Source organism: Geotrypetes seraphini, chromosome 18 (genome assembly GCF_902459505.1).
Source record: "Geotrypetes seraphini chromosome 18, aGeoSer1.1, whole genome shotgun sequence".
Taxonomy (NCBI): Eukaryota; Metazoa; Chordata; class Amphibia; order Gymnophiona; family Dermophiidae; genus Geotrypetes; species Geotrypetes seraphini.
The window spans coordinates 40,560,653-40,581,647 of NC_047101.1; the positions used below are offsets into that span (position 1 = coordinate 40,560,653).

The following is a 20,995-nucleotide window of genomic DNA, read 5'->3' on the forward strand; positions in this document are numbered from 1 at the left end:
AGCACCTTCCACGTCAGAAATTTGAGTGAAGTAGTGGCAAGAGGCTCAAACGGAGGTTTCATGAGGGCTGATAAAACCACATTCAGGTCCCAGACGACAGGAGGAGGCTTCAGAGGTGGTTTGACGTTGAAGAGGCCTCTCATGAACCAGGAAACCAGTGGATGAGCTGTGAGAGGTTTTCCGAGGATAGGCTCATGAAACGCAGTGATGGCACTGAGGTGAACTCTGATTGAGGTAGACTTGAGGCCAGCGTCGGACAGAGAGAGCAAATAGTCCAGTACAGTTTCCACCGCCAACGAGGTGGGGTCGTGGTGATGCAGGAGACACCAAGAGGAGAACCTGGTCCACTTCTGATGGTAACATTGGAGGGTGGCCGGTTTCCTGGAGGCATCCAAAATGCGACGGACAGGCTGAGACAGATTCTCTGGAGAGGTCAGCCCGAGAGAAACCAAGCTGTCAGGTGGAGCGATGACAGATTGGGATGTAGTAGAGACTGATGCTGCTGCGTAAGTAGAGTAGGAAACACAGGAAGAGGAATGGGCTCCCTGGAGCTGAGCTGGAGCAGGAGGGAGAACCAGTGTTGGCGAGGCCACCGAGGAGCGATGAGAATCATGGTGGCTCTGTCCCTGCGGAGTTTGAATAGCGTCCGCAACATTAGAGGCAGTGGAGGAAAGGCATAGAGGAACCGATCCGTCCAGTCGAGCAGGAATGCATCCGGGGCCAGACGATGAGGAGAGAAGAGTCTGGAACAGAACTGGGGCAGCTGATGGTTGTGATGAGCTGCAAAGAGGTCCACCTGAGGAGTGTCCCAGAGAGCAAAGATGGAGTGGAGTGTGGGAGGATCCAGGGTCCACTCGTGAGGTTGAAGGATGCGGCTGAGATTGTCGGCCAGGGAGTTCTGTTCGCCCTGGATATAGGCAGCCTTGAGGAAGAGACTGTGGGCCGTGGCCCAGGTCAAGATGCGGATGGCCTCCTGACAGAGGAGGGGAGATCCGGTGCCGCCTTGCTTGTTTATGTAGTACATGGCGACTTGGTTGTCTGTGCACAGGAGAAGAACCTGAGGGTAGAGAAGGTGCTGGAAGGCCTTGAGAGCATAGAACATGGCCCTGAGTTCCAGGAAATTGATGTGATGTTGACGCTCCTGAGGGGTCCAGAGTCCCTGGGTGCGAAGATCTCCCATGTGAGCTCCCCATGCATAGGGGGAGGCATCTGTGGTTATGATCATGGAGTGAGGGGGTAGATGAAAGAGTAGACCCCTGTAAAGATTTCAGGAGTTCAACCACCATTGAAGAGATTGCTGAAGAGACGATGTCACAGAGATGGGATGAGAAAGAGGATCCGTGGTCTGCGACCATTGGTTGGCTAGAGTCCATTGAGGTGTCCTGAGGTGGAGCCGTGCCAGAGGAAGCACATGGACTGTCGAGGCCATGTGGCCCAGGAGGACCATCATTTGCCGAGCCGGAATAGAGCGACAAAGGAGCACCTGACGGCAGAGATGGAGCAGGGTTTGTTGGCGGTCTGAGGGGAGAAACACCTTCATCAGAGTGGTGTCGAGGACGGCACCAATGAACTGAAGTCGCTGTGTAGGGAGGAGATGTGACTTGGGGTAGTTGATCTCGAACCCCTGGAGATGGAGGAAAGAGATGGTGTGTTGAGTGGCTTGTAGCGCAAGCGGAGACGTAGGAGCTTTCACCAACCAATCGTCCAAGTATGGGAACACCTGGAGGTTGTGAGACCTGAGGAAGGCCACCACCACAATAAGGCACTTGGTGAACACCCTGGGCGATGATGCGAGGCCAAAGGGTAGCACTTTGTACTGATAGTGGTGGTGCTGTACCTGAAATCGGAGGTAGCGACGTGAAGTCAGATGGATTGGAATGTGAGTGTAGGTCTCTTTGAGGTCTAGGGAACATAGCCAGTCGTGATGAGAGAGAAGAGGGTAAAGCGTGGCAAGGGAGAGCATCCTGAATTTTTCCTTGACCAGACACTTGTTGAGGTTCCGAAGATCGAGGATGGGATGGAGGTCTCCTGTCTTCTTGGGAACCAGGAAGCAGCGGGAGTAGAATCCCTGACCCCTTTGGTCTGGGGGTACCTCTTCGATGGCATTGAGAAGAAGAAGGGATTGGACCTCCCTCAGGAGGAGGGGGGATTGAGAGGAGTGAGAAACAGACTCTATGGGAGGATTGTCTGGTGGAAGAGTCTGGAAGTTGAGAGAGTAGCCGTGGCGAATGATGTTGAGGACCCACAGGTCTGATGTAATGACCTCCCAACGGTTGAGGAAGAGTTGAAGGCGGCCTCCTATCGGCTGAGGAAGAGGCAATGATGGCGGGAGACTGGCTATGCCCTGGAGAAAAGAGTCAAAAGGGCTGAGATGGTTTTGACTGTGGGAGAGGCTTGGCAGGTTGGTGAGACTGTAAATGTGCCTGAGTTTGGTGCTGCTGATGAGGCCGGCGAGGCTGTTGTTGCTGAGGCGGGTTGAGAGGTCTGGCCGAGAACCTGCGTTGGTAGGAAGACTGCTGTTTGTAGGGGTGAGCAGGTGGAGTCTTCTTTTTAGGTTTGATTAGGGTATCCCACCTGGTCTCGTGTGCTGATAGTTTCTGGGTAGTTGAGTCCAGGGACTCCCCGAATAGTTCATCACCAAGACAAGGTGCGTTAGCCAGGCTAGAAAGAGTCTGGAAAAAAAACAAGAGTTTAGAACACACTAAAACTGCATGGAGATACCAAATTAATCAATACAAAACCAAACTCAAGGAAAAACGAAAAGCCTACTACTCCAAAATGATAGGCTAAAAAACCCCAGACACAAAAAAGCTATTTAATCTAGTAAAGAACCTCACAGATACCAAACCTTACCTCTCCACCCAAGGTATCCACCCACCAACAGCCATCCACCTAGCAGACCATTTCAAAAACAAGATCACCAATATCAGATCTACATTCATCAACACACACACCCATCTAGAAAAGATAACAACAAAAAGCCATCGTAGCAGACAGAAGCTGGTCCGATTTCCCAATTCTAGTCTGGTCGGATATGAACCGACTCTACAATAAATACAGCCATGCTTCCAGTGACCTAAATAATTGCCCCACCTACATATTATCAAACGCCTCCACCACATTCAAAACCAACTTCATGCTATGGATTCAAACCACATTGACAGAAGGCCAATTCCCACAGGACCTAGGAGAGATCTTAATCACTCCAATCATAAAGGATCACAAAGGCCCAATAGATAGCCCCTCCAACTACAGACCTATCGCTTCAATACCATTGTACGTTAAAATAATAGAAGGCCTAGTGGCACAATACCTCACCAAATATCTGGAAAAACATAACCTACTCCACCCCTCACAATCAGGATTCCGAACTAACCATAGTACAGAAACACTACTTGTCACATTACTAGATACAGCCCGACAACACATCAGTAAAGGAAAAAAAATGATATTAATACAATTAGACCTCTCCGCAGCATTTGACCTAGTTGACCACACCTTATTACTACAAATTCTCGATGCCATAGGAATCTCAGGCAAGGTCTACAAATGGTTTCAGGGGTTCCTCAAATCTAGAACCTACAGGGTAAAATACAATGATATCAAATCAGAACCATGGACAAATCCCTGCGGAGTTCCACAAGGATCACCTCTCTCACCTACGCTCTTCAACCTCTTTATCTCCTCCCTAGGAGCCACTTTAGATACCCTAGATGTCACATCTTTCAGCTATGCTGATGACATCACCATAATCCTCCCCTTCGACCCATCAGAGACCACCACCACAACAAAGCTAGAAACAACCTTAGACACAGTAGAAAAATGGATGATGGATCACAAACTAAAACTAAATTCTGAAAAAACAAAATTCCTTTTGCTCGAAAAAGCCCAAACTCCTACCATCACTGAACTGAAAATCAAAAATACCAAATACCCAATACAACCCAAACTAAAACTACTAGGAGTTACGATAGACAGATGTTGCACAATGCAGCCCCAGATCAACAAAACAACCCAGAAAGCTTTTCTAACCATGAGAAATCTCCGTAAAATCAGAAAATTCTTTGACCAAGCACAATTTAGACTAATCGTCCAATCCCTAGTCTTAGGTCTGCTGGATTATTGCAACTCCCTATATCTTCCTTGTCCAGCCACTATGATAAAACAACTCCAGACCATACAAAACACCGTCCTCAGATTGATCTACTCACTCAAAAAATATGATCACAATAACAACTGCCTTCTTAGACTCTCACTGGTTACCCATACAAGCACGAATCCAATTCAAATTCCACTGCCTGATATTCAAAGCATTACACGGCTCTTCCCCCTCCTATCTAAACAACCGCTTAAACCAAATCTCCACCTCAAGACACAGAAGAACCTCGAACCCTTTCGCTTTCCCCCCACTCAAAGGCACACAACGCAAGAAAATGTTTGACAACCTTCTGGCAACACAAGCAGCAAAAATCAACCATTCCATCTCCAATCTTATGACAATATCAGACAACTTCAAAACATTCAGAAAAGAAATCAAAACCCTGCTTTTCAAAAAATTCATCCAAATATCTTAACCCCTCCTCTTTTACCTCCAGAAGATTCACCTACCTTCAGATAACCTTCCCCCAAATTATCCACCTTAACACCTTCCAATTAAACAAATACCATAAATAGATTGTAACCTACCCTCTCTAACTGCATTCCATATGTATTTTTCATACAGTTCTTCACTGTCAGTTTAATTTCCATCCTATAAGTTCACATAGAATTTTTCTTTTTTCAACCATCTTTATTTTCTCTTCTTTATTAATTTCCAAGTACTTTAGTTAGATTGTGAGCCTTCGGGACAGTAAGGGAATTTTTTAAGTACCTTCTTACTTCTCATTTATAATCTTAATGTATATTTTCTTCAAACCGCTTAGAACCTAACGGATGTAGCGGTATATAAGAAATAAATTACATTACATTACATTACATAATGTCGAGGTCAGAAACTCTCAGCCAGGCCAAGCGCCTCATGGCAACAGCCATGGCAGATGCTCGAGAGGTCAGCTCAAAAGAGTCATAAATGGATCGCACCATAAATTTCCGGAGTTGGAGCAAGCTGGAGATTTGTTGTTGGAAAACCGGGGTCTTACGCTCAGAGATGTACTTTTGTAAGGAGGAGAGTTGTTGCACCAAATGCTTCATATAGAAGGAGAAGTGGAAGGTGTAATTATTAGCCCTGTTGGCAAGCATGGAATTCTGATAAAGGCGCTTGCCAAATTTATCCATTGTTCTGCCCTCTCTGCCAGGAGGGGTGGAGGCATAAACACTGGAGCCCTGGGTTTTCTTCAAGGTGGACTCCACTAGAAGGGATTCATGGGATAGTTGAGGTTTGTCGAACCCCGGGAAAGGAATGACCCTGTATAAACTATCCAGTTTTCGAGGGGCACCCGGTACCGTGAGAGGATTTTCCCAGTTTTTGTAAAAAGTTTCCCATAAGATGACATGGACGGGTAACTTTAGAAATTCTTTGGGAGGTTGTTCGAAGTCCAGGGCTTCCAGGAAAGCCTGGGACTTCTTAGAGTCGGATTCCAAAGGGATCGACAGAGCCGCCGACATTTCCCTGAGAAATTTTGTGAATGAGGACTGTTCAGGTTTGGAACTGGTATCGACCATCGATGGTTCCTCGTCCGTTGAGGAAGCCTCATCATCGGTACCGGGTGAGGATTCTTCCCATAAGTCCGGGTCCCTGACGTCGTTGTGCGCAGGACGGGACGGTGGTGCGGACGGCTCAGTGTGGCGAGTCTTAGAGAGAGATTTGCCAGAGCACATCGAGACAGTACCGGGGGAGGAAGATCGATGCCGGTCCTGGTCTTGGGGGGACTGGTGTCGGTCTCGATGTCGGGGAGGGTCGGCATCAGAGCGTGTTTGTACTGGAGGATTAAGTGATTCAGCTGCGAGTACCGGCATGGAGGTGTTCAACGGTACCGATGGTGTCGACACCGGCGATATGGTGCGAGGCTCGGGCCGGTCTGTTACCGGAAGGAGTGGGGCCAAAATTGCGGGCAACAAGTGCTGGAGTTGCTGTTGCAGTTGCTCTTGCAATTGGCTTTGGAGTATGGCCGCAATGCGGTCGTCCAGAGGGGGCACCGGTACCGCTTTTTTCTTTGTCGGTACCATAGGTGCCGCTCCATGCCCCGGCGATGAGGAGGCCGATGACGAGGCACTCACCGAAATCGGGGCGGAGCGTTTGCAGGGTTGGCGTGATGCCGGGAGGACCGGCGTCGCCGGTGTGGCAGGAAGGCGCTCAAGGGAAGTGGAAGGCTTCTTAGCCAGCTTACCTGGTGCCAGTGACCCCGAGGAAGGATCAGGCGTCGTCGAAGTAGTCAGTGCCGACTTTTGCGGCGCCGTTGACGGTGCGGCCGATTCCATGGCAGATCCGGTACCGAAAAGGATATTCTGTTGGATCTGTCTATTTTTCAAAGTACGTTTTTTAAGAGTAGCACAGCGGGTGCAGGTGTCAGCCCGATGCTCTGGACCCAGGCACTATAGGCACCAATTGTGCGGGTCAGTGAGAGATATCGGTTGTGCACACCGCTGGCACTTCTTAAAGCCCGGCTGAGGGGGCATGAAGGGGAACACGGCCTCCGCAAAATCAAAACCGGAGGCCTGTATGGTGGCAACAGGCCCCGCCGGGGCCGGCCCGAAAAATAAAGAAAAAACAGAGGTTTTTTTTTTTTTTTTGCAAGTTAGAACGAAAAACGAAATCCGAAGGAAAAAGAACAAAAAAAGGAAGAAAATAGCGCGAGCGGGAAGGCAAAAACAGAGATTTCAACAGCCGTTGAAAGCACATGCGTCTTCTTCGCTCCGTGGAAACGAAGAAACTGGAGACCACGCTCTCCTCCGTCGGGCAGGAAGGCACTCGCGCATGCGCGGTGCAGCTATCTAGAACTTTCTAGTTAAAAGTGTCCGTACCGGGACTCCGTCGGTGACGTCACCCATGCGTTAAGAATATGCTGCCTGCTTGTCCTGGGATAAAGAGTTTTACCTTATGCAAAATTGTCATTAACTATTTTTTCTGTGGCCCTCACATTTAAAGTTTAATATCTTTCCTTTCTCAAAACTGACACATTTCAATCACTATATTGAAAATAAAATCATTTTCCCTATCTTTGTTGTCTGGTGACTTTATTTTTCTGTGCATTTAACTATGTTTCCAGGGTCTTCTTGTTCTTTGATTGGTTTTCTCTCCGTCTTCACTTTCTGCCTTGCATCCATCTTTGGCATTAACTTAATATTCAATTTTTCTGCTTTCTTTTCAAAATCTACGTTTCCGTGTCTTCCCTTCTTCTGTCCCTATTTCCATGGTCTGACATCTCTTTCTTTCCTTTCTCTCCCTCCCTCTTTCCTTCCTTTTCCCTGGTCTGGCATCTGTCTCCTTCCCTCCCCCAATTTTTTATTTCTTTCACCTTGCCCCTTCTTTCTTTCTCTCTCTCCGTGCCCCCTTTCTTTTTCTTTCTCCATGCCCGCCCTTTCTTTCTGTCTTTCTCTCTCCATGCCCCTTTCTGTCTGTGTCCCGTTTCCCTTCTTTCTTTCTGTCTCCCTGTCCCTCCTTTCTTTCTTTACTTCTCCCTGCCCTCCCCCAAGACACCACCATTGGGGATCAGGCCGCCACAGCTGCAATCGGGGAACAGGCCAGCGCCGAGGTCTTAACTCTCCCTGCTTATCTTCCCCAGCGTGGGGCACCTCTAGTGAATCCATGTTGCCTCGGGTCCTGTAATCCACTGGATTCCTGAAACTTCACTATTAGCTGGTTAAGTCTTAATATTAAACGTAACTGGTAAAGCGCTAGCTGGCTTTAAAAAAAACATAAATTCAATGCCAAAGCCTGAATAGGGTCCAGCACTGAATTTCCGGTTTCAGCACTAGACAAAAAAAAAAAAAAAGCTAGCCAGCTGAATATTGGGGTGGGGGAGGAGAATGTGTTTGTGTGCGCTAAAAGAGGGCGGGAGTTGTTGGGTATGCTGGCTGGTAGACATTGCATGCCTGAGTTAAGCGAGAAGCATCAGAAACAGACGTATACCTGATTCAGTTCTGATCCATCATTCACAATTTCTTCCACCATCAGCGAAGGGAAGACTCCAACCTGGCCATTAAACTCCCCTTTCCAGAATCCATCATCTATGCCTCCTTCCTCCTTCAGCAGGATTCGGATTATTGCTCTTTCAGGAAACGTGAGTTCCTCAGTACTCTGTCCTTCATAATCATACAAGGCTCTAGCCCAACACTCTAAAGAGATCAAGCGAGAGGGGGATAAATATGCATAATATGGAAATGGTTACTGAAAAACAAGTCTTCTTTATGATGTCTGGGGGGGGGGGGGGGGAAGAGCACCAGGGTGAAGGGCGCAGGGGTCTCACTACTCAGATGTGAAAGGGTCTGTATGGGAACTCAGATGTGAAGATTGAAGGGGGTCTGTATGGGAACTCGGATGTGAAGATTGTTTGCCTATCAGTCACAGGAAGCCCTCACTGGTGTTAGAGATGAGATCTTGTTTTTAAAACATTGATCTCAAATGAACCTCAATTTATCAACAGACTACTTATCCCATATTGTACTCCTCGCACTTTAAGATCAACCAACCAAAATCTTCTAACAGTTCCATCACTAAAAATTATTGGAACTCGTCGTACTGATATTTTTTCTGTCATAGCCCCACAATTATGGAATAACTTGCCCCAGTATCTTAGAGTAGAAAAAGATTTGAAGCAGTTTAAAAGTAGCTTAAAAAGTTTCCTTTTTAAAGACGCATATAACGTATGAAACTAATTTTCCTAATTCTTCCTCAACTTATCTTTTTCCTCTTTTCTTTCCCTTACCTCATGTTTTTTACCTTCAAATCCTTTCGTTTTTTTTATACAATTGTAATTTTACCCTTCTTTCCTTATGTGTCCGTTAGTCTGTATAATTTTAATTTTATTTTTAACATTGTATTAAATTTTAACTAACCTGTTATTTGTATTATTTTTTTGTAAATCGCTTAGTAAATTTAAATAAGCGATTCAACAAATCTAAAATAAACTTGAAACTTGATCTCCTGATCTCACTGTGCTTTACTTTGTACAACAAGGTGGTGGACTGACAAACCAACCTGTCCCACTAATACCTTCCCAAGTATTCAGCATGAAACGGGGTCCTTTATGGCTTTTGGAGGAGGGATGTAGGTTTTGAAATTTGTATATGAGGGTCGGTTTTGCCCAACTTCTCCTATGAGAAGAATAGCAATGTGGTAAATAACACTGAAATCTGACCTGAAACCTTGACCAAGTAGTGTGAAAATTAATTTATAGGGCCATGGCATTGTTTCAAAGAACCTATGCTGACGGACCGCTTCTCTGTGTATCACTTTGTGGTATATCTAGTAACTGGAAAATATCTCTCTTGTCACATCCGAGTTTGCACAGGGGTTTCCCATACAGACAAAAGATGGAAAAAGAAAGGAAGAGCTCTGTATAATTCTTACTCTGGTCCATACAGATGCTAGGAATGGAAGAGCTGCTACAAAGGTGTGAGAAACAAACCAGAAGGCATTTCTACCTGCAAAAGAGTGTATTCTAAGTTGCAGGTTATAATATTACCCATAAGAACATATGAATTGCCATACTGGGACAGAGCGAAGGTCCATCAAGCCCAGTATCCTGTTTCCAGCAGTTGCCAACCCGGATCACAAGTAACTGGCAAGATCCCAAGTAGTAAAACTGATTTCATGCTGATTATCTTAGCAATAAGCAGTGCATTCCCTCAATCTATCTCACTATTGGGTTTTGGTGGACTTCTCTTTTAGGAAATTATCCAAGCCTTTTTTAAACCCTGCTAAGCTAAGTGATTTCACCACATTTTCTGGAAAATGAATTCCAGAGTTTAATTACATGTGTGAAGAAATATCTTCTCCAGTTTGTTTTAAATTTACTACTTAGCAGCTTCACTACATCCCCCCTACTGACTTGGGCTCCTTTTATCAAGCTGCGCTAGCGGTTCAACGCGCGTAATACTGCGCGCTAAACAGCTGGCTGCGCTAGCCGCTACCGCCTCCTCTTGAGCAGGCGGTAGTTTTTAGCCAGCGTGGGGGTTAACGCGTGATGAATAGTCGTGCGCGTTAACCCTGCTAGCGCGGCTTGATAAAAGGAGCCCTTAGGTATCCAAATAAAGTGGATAATAAGTTCAATTAATGACTTTAACAAGCATTAATTGGAACTTAGACGTCTAAAGGCTGGACGCGATTCTACAAATAGAAGTCCAGAATTTCGTGGATGTCCATTGGAAAAAGCTGCGCCTAAACAAATAGGTGTGGGTGTGGTGTAGGTGTGACTTCGATTTGGATGTCCATTTTCATAATCGTATGCCGCTCAATGCCCGGATGCATCTACCTCACGCCTAAAATGTAGGCGTTGCAAAACCAGGTCTACTTTTGAGCATGAGCTAGGTGCTAGGTATACACGAGTTAGGTGGATGTGACTTAGGCATGAGTTAGGCGTTCCATAGGCGTGTTTTTATAGGTGAACAGGACTTTTATTTGGGGGTTTTAGAGGACTCCAGGTTGATATTAAGCTCAAAATACAGCATGTTTAATAATGCATAACTTAAGCAAAGCACATCAAAGCTTTCTATACTTGTAACACAAGTATAGAAAGCTAATCAGGTAATGAGTATAGAAACCAAACCAGGTCATGCATGTGCAAGACCGGAGGGTTAGGACTTCGATAGGAAGACAGGACTTAAATGAGAAACCAAGGTGGCAAGGGAGCCCCTTCTGGTGATTCAGACAGGTCGTGACCTGTTTGGGCCGACGCGGGAGCGGACTGCTGGGCAGGATGGACCTATGGTCTGACCGGCAGAGGCACTGCTTATGTTCTTATGTTCTTATATATATTACATACTAAACTTCTATTTTTGAGCTAAAGAGGACTCCTATTTCATAATAATAGAAAAAGAGGTTTAATAATGCATTACCCAAGCAAAGCACATGGAAAAAATATATACATTACATACTAAATCTCATTTCCAAAAGGTTAAGAAAAGAAATAGAGATACACTACTCACAATGGCTGTACTTCAGAGCTAGTAGTTGTGCCTGCTGCATAATGTTGACATCATCAACATGCGCCCAGATGGTAGACTGTCACAAAAAACCCCTATAGGAGCCCTTACCTAGATAAAAACATCTGTGGCTCTATGATTAAAGGCACTTCTTCTATCTTCCAAAGGTCATCAGTTCAAATCCATACATCCCCCCTAACATGTTAATAGCTTCATTTTGGTCTCATAAGAGAGTTGGATGGTGGACTTTGCCATTTTCATCAGCACTCTGCCCTTTCCAGGGTCCAGAGGGAACTTATTTTTACCGTAAGATGCCTATGATCTCACATCATCTCATATGGCAGGAATCCCTGTCTAAAAGAAAGCACCTGTGGCTAAATCCAAAGGTCATGAGTTCAAATGCCAAGGATGGTCAAATACCCCAGCACAAATTCCTATTTTTTAGTGGCATTCTGCCATCTAGGTGCATCTTGATGATGTCACAATGATGTCACGATTATGCACCAGGTACGTTTACTAGCTCTGAACTACTGCAGCCATTGTTTGTGAGCAGTGTATTTCCTTAACCTTTCATAACCTTTTGGAAATCAAGTTTCAAGTTTAATACAAATTTGATATACCACCTATCAGTCTTCTGAGGTTTAGTATGCAATATATATATATTTTTTCATGTGCTTTGCTTGAGTAATGCATTATTAAACATAGTTTGACCTTGATATCAACCTGGAGTCCTTTTTAGGTCAAAAAACAGAAGCTTTAGTATGCAATATACACTATGGGGCTCATAATCGAAAGACAAAAACATCTAAAAACTGGCCTAAGTCGGCACTTGGACAAACATTTTTCAAAAACGTCCAAGTGCCCATAATAAAAACGGGTTTTGGATGTATTTCTAAACAACCTAGGCCTTCATAGTGCCGCTCAATGTCCAAAGCTAAACGGGGCGTTTTGGGAGGCATGTCGAGGGTGGGAGTTAGGCGGAATGTGGGCTGGCTTAGACTTAGTCGTACAGCATGTAAAACCGAAAGTTTTACAACAGAGCTTAGACAGAACTTGGACGTTGTGACTTAGACCATGTAAAACATGGTCTAAGTCACAAAAACCCACCTAAACTCACCAGATAAGCACTGAAAACATATAACACAGACCCCCACATGCTACCCCAGTGATCACCCCCCAACCCCACCCCCACCCCCATAAAAATTTTATTCACAACTTTAATTTTCAGCCTCCAGACCATCATTACCTGGCTGCCTGGCATAGGAAAGCCTAGTCGTCCAGCCCAGAGGCAGCTTAAGTCATCTTGGGGGTGGGTTAGGGACCCATAGAGAAGAGGACCCTTGCCCATAAGCCCCTGTAATCACTGTATTGATACTTAAACATGTGCACTGCCCTATTCCCCCTTTTTTACTGGCATATAAGTGGCTCCTGAAGCCATAAGGGCTATTGGGGTGGTAGATAAGTGGATCAAGGGGATTCTGGAGATGGTTTGGGGGGGCTCACCGTGACCTATAAGGGAGTTGGGAGCAGAAGCCATGACACCCTTTTTGTGAAGTTCACAGCAGTGCCCTGTAAGGTAACCCACTATTTAGGTGGCATGTCTGGGTGTTCAATCCATCACTTTGCAAATCCCTCCCACGTCCAACAGGGCTTGTTCTAGGCGTTTTGGACTTGGATGGAAAGTTGGACGGAAATGTGATATAAAGATGGACGATTTAACGGCTTGGACAATCAGATCGGCAGGACGTATAATTAGACGATTTTCTAAAGTAAAAAAAAGTTGGATGTCTCTTTCGAAAATGTGTCTTAGGCTCTTTTTAACTTTGGACGACTTGCGAAATGAACTATGACTTAGACGTCCCTTTTGATTATGCCCCTCCACATATATAGTGGTACCTTGGTTTGCGAGCATAATTCGTTCCAGAAGCATGCTCGTAATCCAAAGTACTCGTATATCAAAGCAAATTTCCCCATAGAAAATAATGTAAACTCGGACGATTCATTCCACATCCCAAAAACTTGTAGTAAGTAGACGTAGAAGAGGCAGGACACAGCACAAGAAAGGTCCCCATATTTGTTTGAAGCACTTTTGCTGCAGCGCTACTGCCACAAACAAAGTTGGAGGAGCTCGAGGGTAGATAGCTTGAGGAAGGAAAACAACATTTCTATAGCTGGCCTTCAAACGTCGTCCAATTTAGTAGGACTCTCGCCCAACTGGTAATAGGATTGGGGATGCAGATGTAGCAGGTGAAGCAGCAACAGAGAAAAAAAGTGAGGAGAAAGGGGAGAAACAGGAGAAAAGAAGAATGGAGAGGCAGGCTGAGAAATAGCAAGAGGGAAAAAGGAAAGAGGCAGGATGTGAATAGCAGACATTCCAAGTCACAGCTTATGGGGCCTAGTGTTACCTTTGGCTCCCTCCTCTCCAGTAACTTGGCTCTCTTTGTTCCATACCCATTCTCATAAACTGTGCTCATTTGAAGTGCGGGCTGTGGGGTGCTATACTTGCTATAAGCACCATCCCGCCAAACAATCGCATATGCAGGCGTTATGTATAGACATGTACAACGTCGCTGAGCGTGACACAGGCATGCACAACATAAGCGCTCCTCAACGCTATGCGTGCTTACACGTGATGAACGCATACGTGCTCGTTTTGTAAGTTAAAATTTACTGGAGTGTTTTGCTCATCTTGCAAAATACTTGCAAACCGAGGTTTGACTGTATTTTTTCATGTGCTTTGATTGAGTAATGCATTATTAAAGATTAAAAAAAAATAGAAGCCCCGTTTACCAATATGAGGACACCTCAAGCACACCTAAGTGATGCCTAAATCACGTCCACCTAACTGAAGCCTATTTAGCGCCTAAGTGATGCTCAAAAGTAGACCTGCTTTTGCAAGCAGTCCTCTTACTAAGAAATAGAGGATTTAGTATGCAATGTACTGTATATAAGTATATATATATTTTTTTCATATATTTTGAGGAACACAGAGGTCAAAAGAGGAACTGGACAAGTGTTGAAGATACATATTTAATATTTATCCTAGAGAAATGACTGCTTGTAAATCAGCTTGGCTTTGGAATTGACATAAGGCTTACTATCTGGGTGTGTGTGATGCAATGGCTAAAGCTACAGCCTTAGCACCCTGATGTTGTTGGTTCAAATCCCACTCTGCTCCCTGTGACAGAAGCAAACTAAAAAAAAGGATTACAAGATAAAATGTAATAGTGGTGCCAGCATTTCACCGCATACAATTTTAATGAAAAACAGCATAAAATTACCATTCTAGTGACATCATAATAATGAGATGTGACAATGTTATAGACGTTGTATAGACGTCTATGTGACGCTTAAAAGGTGATTCTGTAAAGGACATCTAACTATTTAGACGCGCCTAGATTCGCTGAGCGGCGCTGAGCCCGATTTTCTACGAGTGTGATTCTATGCATTATAGAATTGAGCTCAGCTGGAAGTCTAAACCATACCTAAAATTAGATGTCCTTTACAGAATCTAGCCTGAAGTGCATAGACATTACATTAGTGATTTTTATTCCGCCATTACCTTGCGGTTCAAGGCGGATTACCGTATTTTCACGCATATAACGCGCGCGTTATACACGATTTTACAAACCGAGTATAACCATGCGTGCTATATGCGTGAGCGCATTGTACAATTTTTTTTTTACATAGTTCCCCCCCGATGTCCGATTCATCACCCCGAAGGACTGCTCGCACCCCCACCCCGAAGGACCACTCGCACCCACACCCCGAAGGACCACTCGTACCCCCCCAGCCTCCCCCCCTGCATGGAGAAGCTGCCTACCGTTGTTTCCCGATGCCAGTGAGCCCTGCTGCTTCCTCTGCTGGCGGTCCCGCCCCTTCTCTGAGCCCTGCGCTGTGCTGCTTCCTATGCCGGCGGTCCCGCCCTTTCTCTGATGTCAGACAAGGGGCGGGACCGCAGCAGAGGAAGCAGCAGGGCTCACTGGCATCGGGAAACAACGGTAGGCAGCTTCTCCGTGCGGGGGGGGAGGCTGGGGGGTGCGAGCGGTCCTTCGGGGTGGGGGTGCGAACGGTCCTTCGGGGTGATGAATCGGACGTCGGGGGGGGGGGCATCAGGCTTTCAGGGTGGGGACAGGACTTCAAGGGGGGACAAGACTTCAAGCGGCAGGGCTGGAAAGTGAGAGTCGGGATGAGAGGAGACTCGGGGCAGGGCTGGAAAGTGAGAGTCGGGACCAGAGGAGACTCGGGGCAGGGCTGGAAAGGAGAGTCGGGGCGGCAAGCAGTTTTACACGGGTACGTGTTATATGCGTGAAAACACGGTACATAAGAGTTGTCATGAAGTTACAAGATACATAGGCGGATTACATAAGAATTGTCGTGAAATTAGGTAATACATGTTGGGTAATTTGAACATTTTAGATTTGATAAGGAGTAGACAGTATAGTAGGCGGAGCTTGGGAAGGAATTGGACTCTCTAAATGCATGGAAAGTGCTAGATTTTGCAACAGAAAGAACAGCATGGAACATATTTTGTTTCTTTAATTCTGTGAAGGTTACTGGAAATTTAAAGGACCACAATCGCCTGACTTTTCCTTTTTGGTGGGCGAACCTATGCTCTAGTTATAGGTATGTGACCCTGGGCAAGTCACTCAGTCCTCCATAGCCCCAGGTATGTTAGATAGATTGTGAGCCCACCGGGACAGATAGGGAAAATGCTTGAGTACCTGATTGTAAAACCGCTTAGATAACCTTGATAGGCGGTATATAAAAATCTAATAAACTTGAAACTTGAAACATATGAAAAAATGAATGCTGAAATGCTGGGGCATAGTAAGGTATTTAATCTGGTTTGGGGCCCGTTGACATCTTATATTACATCTCTGTAGTTGTTTTTTGTCTTTAATTCTGTGCCATGTCCTTGCACATCCAGGGTGGGAAGGAGGGAGCGGGGTAGGATTGTTTTATTGTATTATTTTAAGTAAGTGTAGCTTATTGAAAGAGTATATACGTGGAGGGACGGCCAGGCGATGATGGTCTGGAGGCAGAATTTTAAAGTTATGATTAAAATTTTTATGGGAGTGGGGGGCGGTTGGTGATCACTGGGGTAGTGTTTGGGGGTCTGTTTTATGTGTTTGCAGTGCTTATCTGGTGACTTTAGGTGGTTTTTTGTGACTTAGACTATGTTTTACATGGTCTAAGTCACAACGTCCAAGTTACGTCGATCGTGGGCTGTCTAACTTTCGGTTATACATGCTGTACGTCTAAGTCTAAGCCGGCCCACGTCCCGCCCTCGACATGCCTCCCGAAACGCCCCGTTTAGCTTTGGTTGTTCAGAGGCACTATGAAGGCCTAGGTCGTTTAGAAATACGTCCAAAACCCGTTTTTATTATCGGTGCTTGGACGTTTTTGAGAAATGTTCGTCCAAGTGCCAACAGGCCAGTTTTTGGATGCTTTTCTCTTTCGATTATGAGCCCCATAGTGATTAATCAGTGGGTGGGTGGGATAAAATGATTGATTTTGAATATCTGTAAGTTGAATGTGCTTTTCTTGATTTGTTGTATTTAAAAATTAATAAAAATTTATTAAAAAAAAAACCCCAGCATCTTCATTCGTATCCACACAAACAGTTTGATAAAAAATTTTTTTTATCTATCTATATACATATCATTTTATAAAACAGATCACCTGTATATACACAAGTCAATATGTAACTCCCTGTCACACACCTCCTGGCGCCATTGTCCAACGCAGTTGTGCCAGGCCTGTGAATTCTTTGCCTACTGAGATGCCACTGAACTGCTCTTTACTAGTTCCACCTGTCACCATCTGGTTACCATATGTAAAATTCATGAATGCAAGGTACTTTTCTGGGACGTAGCCAACTTGCCCAGTCTTGTTGCGAGCCTGGAGAAAAACAGAATGGAAAAAAGCAGGAGTTGTGCACATAAATTTCAACACAGGATTATTTGGTAATGGATGTTGCAGCAAGCCAAAAAAACAACAATCCCCCCCCCCTCAAAGCAACATAAATACCAACATCACTCTCTCCCCTTGAATTTGCTCTGAATTATAACATGGACCATTCAGTTATTCTCAGTGGGATTATGCAATGACAGCTGTGCATTCTTTCTTTGCTTTAGGGGTAGGGTTCACATTTTACACAGCTCGGCACTAACCTTGACCCACTCTTCCACATCCCCATCCTCTATAATCTCCAGCTGTTCCCCTTGCATGATGGACAACTCATCTGTTTGACTAGCCTGTAAAGGAACAAAGCATTACAAGCATCAACAGGATAAAAAAAACAAAGAATGAGTACAGGGGTGAGAGATAAGAATCACATTCAGAAAAAGGCAAAATGAATGAAAGGAATACAAGTATAGGGGATGGAAACATAAGACTCATACACATAGATGTACATATTTCTTAATAGGAAGAAAAGACTTGAGAAGAGTTGCAAAAACGTAAGAGACAGAAAAGAGTATGACAGGGATTGCTATGCAAATGATAAGCCGCAATTGGAAAAGTTGCGACCGCCTTAACTTTCCTTTTTGGTGGGTTAGTTTATGTTTAGGTTATAAATATGAAAAGATGAATGCTGATATACTGGGGGCAAAAACAGGGGTAAAAAAACAAAACCACTCAGCCTTTGGTGCTGATATATTGGGGCATAGCAGTTTTTTAAATTTGGTTTGGGGAGTCTGTTGACATCCTTTGTTACTTCAACATAGTTGTCTTTTATTTTATCTTTGTTTATTTCTATACATATCCAAGATGGGGCGGGTGGGGGGGGGGGGGGGAGAATCTTCTTGGCTTATTTCTTGATTAAACTGTTGGATGGGAGGGGAGGGATATTTTTCTTCTGCATTGTTATTGATGGAATTTAAGTGCTTACATTGATTATTAATGTACTAGTATTTTAGCCCGTTACATTAACGGGTGCTAGAATATATGTCTGTCTGTATTTATTTCCGTCTCTCTCTCTCTGTCCCGCTGTCTTTCTTTCTGTCTGTCTCTCTCCCTGGCCCCCTTTGTCTGTCTGTCTTTCTGTGTTTCTCCCTGTCCCTGTATCTTTCTTCTTTTCTTTCTGTCTCCCTTCCACCCGCTGGTGGTAGAATATATGTCTGTCTTTATTTCTGTCTCTCTCCCTCCCTGGCCCCCTTTGTCTGTCTGTCTTTCTGTCTCTCTCCCTGCCCCTGTCCTTGTGTCTTTCTTCCTATCTCCTTCCCTACTTCCCTGTCCAGCAGTCACAGCATTCCTGTCTCCCTCCATTTATCGCGAGAGGACCCTGCACGGACCTAACAGCCCGAGTTCCCAGCAGTGTAACTTCCCGGCAGCTCCTCTCACAATTGCTACCTTCTCCGATGCAGGAGCGGCTCATGAGAGGAGCCGCTGCAGCATCTTAGAAGTTAAAAAAAGAAACTTCGGCCCGGCTCCATGCTCGGCCGCCGCAGCCTGCAGCCACCGCGGCCTACAGCCGCCGCGGCCGACATCGCCTTCTTCCGCCTGGATATCCGAATGGGACTGCTCTACCTCATCCTCTGTCTTGGTAAGGGATTCGGTAACTCTTTCCCTTTGTCTTGTGACCAACAGCAATACCTTACCTAGCATCTCGGCTAAAGGCCCCACTAACCCATTCTATCTCACCTTGTGTAAAGCCTTGAGCAAGATGGATTCCGCCTTCATTTTGGAGGTTAAGTTCTCTGTAGTTTTTTATGAAAGACTTATCATGCCTTTTCTTATTTTCTCTCTCGCCTTAACCGCAGCCGGCAGTGCTGGTGGGGGTGGAGGGTTTTCAAAGGTTCAGCGATGGCGGTGCTGGGGAGGTTTGAAAAGTCATCGGTCGTGAAGTATGCCGCCTGCATACTTCATGGCCGACGGCTTTTCACGACTTTAAAAACTTAGCTGCTCCTACTGTTCGCCTTGGCAGGAGAGAGAGATTCGCGCGCATGCGCACTCCTACCTGAGGTGCCCTACATCTCACAGAAAACGGACGCACGCAGGTGGGAGTGCACATGCGCGGCTTAGTCTTTTATTATATTAGATGTACAATTCTTGGCACTTTGTATTAGTTTTGAAAATTAATAAAGATTAAAAAAAAAACAAAAAAAAAAGAGACAGAAAAGAGGTAAGAACAGAAGAATGCAAGGGACATGAAAATAAGAAGAAAATCTGAGTAATATCAAAACAAGCGGGAAGCAGAATTGAGGATGTCAATAAGCAAGCACGGAACACTCCCTACCTGGTATCCATAAAGGACTCGGCAAGGCAAAGGATATGAACGAGTTCCGCTGAGACTCAGGCTCGATTCCTCAAACGTTTCCCCAGCCTCACCAAAGTCCTCAAACTCTGTTAAATCAAACTCTTCTATCTGGAAACACCAGGGTAGCACAAAATAAAATCATCCATATTAACAATCTGAAGCAACCAATTAAAGAAAGAGCAATAAAGATACTACAACTGCCCTTGAAGATGGGATCGCTCTACCCAATGGCGTAGCGAGGGTGAGTGGTGCCCGGGGCGGTGGCACCCCTCCCCGCCTCCCTCTCCTTCCCAACCCTCCATGCCGCATGCCTGCCCCCTTCCCTTCCCCCATACCTTTTTCATTTTCCTGGCATGAGCAGCATCACAAATTTGCTGCCCGCATTGTGTCGATGTCACTTCTTAGGCGCGAGACCCGGAAGTGACGTCAGAGAACTGGTGTGGGCGGCAACTTCGTGATATTGCTTGTGTTGGGAAAATTAAAGAGGTACATGGGAAGGGAATGGGCCAGTGGTTGTGGGAGGGGCGGAGAGGAGGACGGGGGCTGGTGCCCCCAACGTGGGCAGCCACCACCCTCTTACTACGCCACTGCCTCTACCACCAATTACCAGATTCAAAAGTCAGTACATTTCTCCCTCCGTATTCGCGGGGGATGCAGGCGGAACATAGCCGTAAATACCGAAAAACCGCAAATAACTTTTTGCATGTTATTCGCGGTTTTTCGGTAAAATAGATAATAACCCGACCTGCGATTTGCTCCTTATAACGCCAGGAGCAGCGATTTCCTTCAGGAACCACCGGGAGCAGCGATTTCCAATGTGAAACGCCAGGTTTAGTGATGAAAATTAGGGGGCGGAGTCAGCAGCTGAAAAATCGTGAATAAGCAAATCCGCGGATACGGAGGGAAAGGTGTATACATTAATTACTATTAGTTCATGTGAAATGAAATAAAATCACAATATCTGTAAAGTATAGTTGAGAGTTGGCAGAACTTTATGAGTCAAGTAAAAGTCTACAAACTGAGGATTCTGCATTAAGATTCTAGTGCCAAGAGGCAGGACTGGAGAGAATGGAGCCGATTATAAACAATCAGGGCAGCGCCTTTTTGAAGTGCGGGCCCTAAAGCAAAGGAGAATCCTCTTTATCTTGGTTATTTGTCACTAAGGATGGGCTGTTATTCACAGCCTCTGCTTCAAAAGGCCTCCCCATAGATTATCATTCACGATTAGAATCACCATAAATAAATATTTGCAAGAATATATTAACCCCCCTTTTTATGAAGCTGCGTTAGGCTTTTTTAAATCACCGGTTGTGGTAGTAAAAACTCCAACGCTCATAGAATTCCTATGAGCGTTGGCGCTAATATCGCCATGGTCGGCAATAAAAAAAAAAAAAGCCTAACGCAGGAAGGTGTCCTAAAAGCCTGTGAAAAAAATATAAGCAAATTTATTTCACAAATAAAGAGTGAATTCAGTATAAGGGGGTCCAACAATGAATTCTGGTTTTGCCTCGCGGTCTTCCTTTGGGTGGTCCCAAGCTGGGTTTCACCCACTGACCGCTCCTTTACATCACATTTCATTCCTTGTGCCACCACCAAAATAAATCCTTAAATAGTGACGCAAAAATGTATGAAATATAAATGCAAATACAT

The 20,995-nt window shown here is 45.2% G+C and overlaps 1 protein-coding gene across 6 annotated transcripts in view; it reads right to left on the reverse strand.

Annotated features, from left to right (window-relative positions):
* Positions 1-20,995, reverse strand: part of FCHSD1 (FCH and double SH3 domains 1) — a 185,830-nt gene that overhangs the window by 18,625 nt on the left and 146,210 nt on the right. For 5 of the 6 annotated variants that reach the window (XM_033927510.1, XM_033927509.1, XM_033927508.1 and 2 more), the window contains 4 exons: positions 19,325-19,453; positions 17,259-17,342; positions 16,809-16,986; positions 8,069-8,274 (listed from right to left, as the gene is read on the reverse strand). In XM_033927510.1, coding sequence (XP_033783401.1) covers positions 8,069-8,274; positions 16,809-16,986; positions 17,259-17,342; positions 19,325-19,453 — 597 coding nt within the window. Of the gene's footprint in view, positions 1-8,068; positions 8,275-9,508; positions 9,583-16,808; positions 16,987-17,258; positions 17,343-19,324; positions 19,454-20,995 lie in introns of those variants that run through there. The other variant, XM_033927513.1, reaches the window with a different exon arrangement.